The sequence below is a fragment of the Trichechus manatus genome, unplaced genomic scaffold, assembly GCF_000243295.1.
Source record: "Trichechus manatus latirostris isolate Lorelei unplaced genomic scaffold, TriManLat1.0 scaffold00015, whole genome shotgun sequence".
Taxonomy (NCBI): domain Eukaryota; kingdom Metazoa; phylum Chordata; class Mammalia; order Sirenia; family Trichechidae; genus Trichechus; species Trichechus manatus.
The window spans coordinates 2,524,229-2,529,230 of NW_004443951.1; the positions used below are offsets into that span (position 1 = coordinate 2,524,229).

The window sequence follows — 5,002 nt, forward strand, 5'->3', positions numbered from 1 at the left end:
ATTTGAAATTCTGTTCTACATTTTCCCCCTTTTGATCAAGATTCTTCTATGGAATCTTTGATCAAAATGTTTAATAATGGTAGCCAGGCACCATTCAGTTCTTCTGATCTCATGGCAAAGGAGGCAGTTGTTCATGGAGGCAATTAGCCCCATACTGTGCACTTTCTTTAATAATACAGAGGTAGAAGAACAGAGAAATGACCAGGTAATAGCAAACAATTCAATCTGACTAGGATTATGTGAAAAAGGAAGCAATATTTCATTAACATTTGACTGTTAGATATAAATCTTTAAAACTTTATCAACTGATTTACAAGGCCCTGATTTTCCTTTCATATAAAGATTCCACAACTTCAAACATTTTAAAAGATCCTGTGTGCCAGGGCATTCCAGGAAAATGGTGATCTGAGTTGAGCACACCTCTGATTCCCTCTCCCAAGTAACACAACCACCAAGGCAGACACGCTGAAGCAGTATGATGGGAGTATCTGGTGGGACAGGCTCTCAAGGAGTCTTCAGGGAAAACAGCAGGGTTCAGGACCTCCTTTTCAACAAAAACATTTTGCATCCCTTTGACCCAGTAGATTTCCTTTCTAGAATACTCTTGATCTGTTGAGATCTCAAGGAAATAATCATGAATATGGACAAAGATTCATCTATAACTTTTTATAAAAACTAAAAATTAGAAATAAAATTTCCAAGAACAGGATACCATTACTATTATTAAATAAACTGTAGTAAATCCACAAGACTAGAATATCATGTAATCACCAAAAACGCTATAAAACACTGAAGCATTACTCACAATAGTCAAAAAACGGAAACAATTCAAGTGTTCAACAGATGAATGGATTAACAGAACGTGGTATATACATACAATCGAATATTATTCAGTCAAAAAGAGAAATGAAGTTCTGATATATGCTACATGGATGAATCTTGAAAACATTATGCTGAATAAGTCAGACACAAAAAGATAAACATTGTACAATCCCACTTATATGAAATATCAAAAATAGACAAATGCATAGAAACAAGTTTATTAGTGGTTACCACGGACAGGGGGAGGGAGAGATGGGGATGTATTGCTTAAGGGATACTGAGTTTCTGTTGCGGGTGATACAAAACTTTTGGAAATGGATAGTGGTGATGGTTGCACAACATGGTGAATGGTCTTAATGCCACTGAATTGTACACTTAAAAATGGTTAAAATTGCAAAATCTTTATTTTACATATATATATATATATACACACACACCACCATTTTTTTAAATGCTGTAAAAAGACTCGGAACATCCATTAAAAGGGGATGGATTAAACAAGTTGTCATACATCTATACAATGGTACACTATGCTGTCACTAAAAAAAAATAAAAGACAAGGAGGACCTTTATGATACAACTTGGAATAGTCATCTAGAATAATTTTTTTTTAAAAAGACACCAAATAGTGCGTATGTTATGTTACAATTTGTGTAACAAAAGGGGAAGGGAGAAATTACACACACATACTTGTTTGTATGTGCATAAATTTTCTCTGGAAAGATACACTAGAATTTGGTAAAACTGGTTGTCTAAGGGGAGAAAGTCACGAAACAGGGAGACAGGAATAAGAGTAAGAATTTCCACTATACAGTCATCCATCTTTTGTACTTCTGAACCATGTAAATTTATTACCTATTCCGAAAATAAATAATAAACTTAATTAAAAAATGTTAATGATGGTATAAAAGAAGCTCTAATTAATGACATGGGAAATGATCAATAGTAAAATAAGAAAAGTAGTTTACAAAAAAGTATGTATACTAGGACCCGATTTAAGAGAAACTTGTGCATACGTATTCACACACATAGACACACACTGAAGGATATATATCAAAAAACTAATGGTGGTAATCTCTGGATAATGAGATTACAGGCAATTTATTTCTCCTTGTGCTTTTCTGTGCTTTCCTTTTTTATAAAACAATTGTTATAGTTATTTTTCTAATTAGAAAAAAGTCCAATGAAAAAATTTTATTATATACAAAAAAAGTCAATAAATATATATTTTAAGACAACAAACAACAGAAACTTATCTCCTGAACAGTAATTATCCTTACATGGTAGAACTATGAGTAATTTCTTCTTTTTTAAAGATATTAAAAATGTTTTTAAATTTATCTCCTGTTTCGACAAAAAATAACAGCAAATTAAACTAGGCTGCCACATAAGGGAAATCTGTGAACCACGGGTTTCGAGAGTTCTGAGTTTTGAGAGTTAAAATTCACAAATACCTCTTCTGTGTTGTTTATGTAGTCGCTTCTAGATTTAGGTGAATAATTTTTAGAATACACCTACTCCTCACTTATCGACTATCTTGTTATCTGACATTTCGCATTTACAATGATAACAAAAAATCAACTATCCGACTATTTTGCATGTTAACGATGTATGTCTGGCAGTAACAAATGCCGAGGCATGAAGCAAGAGTAACACTGGTTGTGATGGTCAAGGTTATATGTCATCTTGGTTGGGCCACGATTCTCAGTGGTTTGGCAGTTATGTAATGATGTAATTTGGCAGTTATATAATGATGTAGTTAGTCATCCTCCATTTTTGCATAATGACCTGGTCTTTGGAACCTAATCATGTTCATAAGTGAGGAGCGGGTGCATATAATTTACCACGTACCATAAACATATCCAACACATGCCTGTTCCACGGCTGAATAAGGGATCTGTGCATCAGCTAAAGCCTTCTGGCCTATAAAAACAAAATAATTTTATCAAAAAGTGCTTTAAGTATTTGCTTTAAGTGGATAGAAATTAAGTTTGGCATTTTCCCAGAATAAATCTATCTCTGTATAGTCTATGTCCAACTCAAATGCCAAACTGTTCATCAAATCATATCAGAGCTTTCTTTTCAGGGCTAATTGTTTCTTCTCCTGCGCTGCTGCCACACTCTTCCATGCCTCCTTTTTGATACTTACCACTTTTGTCCGTACTGTACACCTAACTATGTTGTTGCTGTTAGTTGCTGTGGAGTGGATTCCAACTCATAGTGACCCCATGTGTGCAGACTGGAACTGATCCACTGGGTTTTCAAGGCTGTGACCTTTTGGAAGCAGCTCACCAGGCCTGTCTTCCAAGGCCTCTCTGGATGGGTTCAAATCGCCAACCTTTGGGCTAAGAGTTGAGTGCTTAACCATTTATGCCACCCAGGGATCCCTACATCTAACTATAAACATATTAAATCCCAAGAGTCTTAAAGCTCCTGAATGGCAAGGTCCTTGTCTTACTCCTCCGTGTCTCCGCCATACAGCTAGAGGGTAAAATGAAACAGAATGGGGGGAAGGAGGGTAGACAGATGAGTGGGAGGGCTAATGTGCTCATCTCACAAAGCCAAGATCAAGAAATCACTCCATCTATGGAACAAGAAATGGAGCTTTAAGTATGGGGGTAAAAGTGACCATGACTAGTGGGGGAACTTAGAAAAATTATGTGAGTATTCTGGGAAGAAGAGGAAAGTATAGACTGGAGAGAAGGTGTGAGCTAAATCCTCATCTACCACAGCAAAAAGCAAATAGCTAATGTCTAAAACTGACTAAGTCAAAAACTGGAACAAGTGTGGTGGAATAAGCATTTAGAGACATGGAGATAACCACTCAAAGAACTAAAGCCAAAACTGTTTTTAAAACTGCTGCATAGGATTTTCCTGGCTGTCATCTTTACAGAAGCAGTTCACCAGGCCTTTCTCCCAGAGAGCTACAGGATGGGTTTAAACTGCCAACCTTTAGGTTAGCAGCCGACTGCAAACCGCTTCTGCCACATACGTTTGGGAACTATAAGGCATTCTGTACTCACTTTTTTTAACCATATGAATGTATGACTTTGATTTTTTTTTTTTAATTTATGAAGATATATAACTGAACCAGGTATGCAGGGATGGTTCAACATTAGAAAAACAATCGGTGTAATCCATCACATTACTAAAACAAAAGACAAGAACCACATGATCTTATCAATCGATGCAGAAAAGGCATTTGAGAAAGTCCAACACTCATTCATGATAAAAACTCTCAACAAAATAGGAATAGAAGGGAAATTCCTCAGTATAATTAAGGGCATTTATATAAAGCCAACAGCCAACACCATCCTAAATAGAGAGACTTGGAAAGTGTTCCCCCTGAGAACAGGTATCAGACAAGGATGCCCTTTATCACCACTCTTATTCAACACTGTGCTAAAGGTCCTAGCCAGAGCAATTAGGCTAGAAAAAGAAATAAAGGGCAACCAAATTGGTAAGGAAGAAGTAAAAGTATCTCTTTTTCCAGATGATATGCTCTTATACACAGAAAACCCCAAAGAATCCACAAGAAAAAGACTGGAACTAATAGAAGATTTCAGCAAAGTTTCAGGATACAAGATAAACATACAAAAATCAGCTAGATTCCTTTACACCAACAAAGACAACCTCAAAGAGGAAATCACCAAATCACCACTATTTACAATAGCCCCCAAGAAGATCAAATACTTAGGAATAAATCTAACCAGAGACATAAAAGACCTATACAATGAAAACTACAAGACACTACTGTAAGAAACCAAAAGAGACCTGCTTAAGTAGGAAAAAAAATACCTTCCTCATGGATAGGAAGACTCAACATTGGGAAAATGTCAATTCTACCCAAAGCCATCTATAGATACAGTGCAATCTCGATCCAAATTCCAACGGCATTTTTTAACAAGATGGAGAAAAAAATCGCCAACTTCATATGGGAAGGGAAGAGGCCTCAAATAAGTAAAGCATTATTCAAGAAGAAGAACAAGGTGGGAGGCCTCACACTAACTGATTTTAGGACCTATTATACTGTCACTGTAGTTAAAACAACCTGGTACTGGTACAACAACAGATACACAGACCAATGGAACAGAATTGAGAATCCAGACATAAATTCATCTACCTATGACCAGCTGATATTTGACAAAGGCCCAAAGTCTGTTAATTGGGGAAAAGACAG

General features: G+C 36.1%; 1 protein-coding gene across 2 annotated transcripts in view; it reads right to left on the minus strand.

Annotated features, from left to right (window-relative positions):
* Positions 1–5,002, minus strand: part of SCP2 (sterol carrier protein 2) — a 155,460-nt gene that overhangs the window by 122,568 nt on the left and 27,890 nt on the right. For both annotated transcript variants that reach the window (XM_023727059.1, XM_023727058.1), the window contains exon 3: positions 2,674–2,745. In XM_023727059.1, the coding sequence (XP_023582827.1) occupies positions 2,674–2,745 (72 nt within the window). The remainder of the gene's footprint in view (positions 1–2,673; positions 2,746–5,002) is intronic.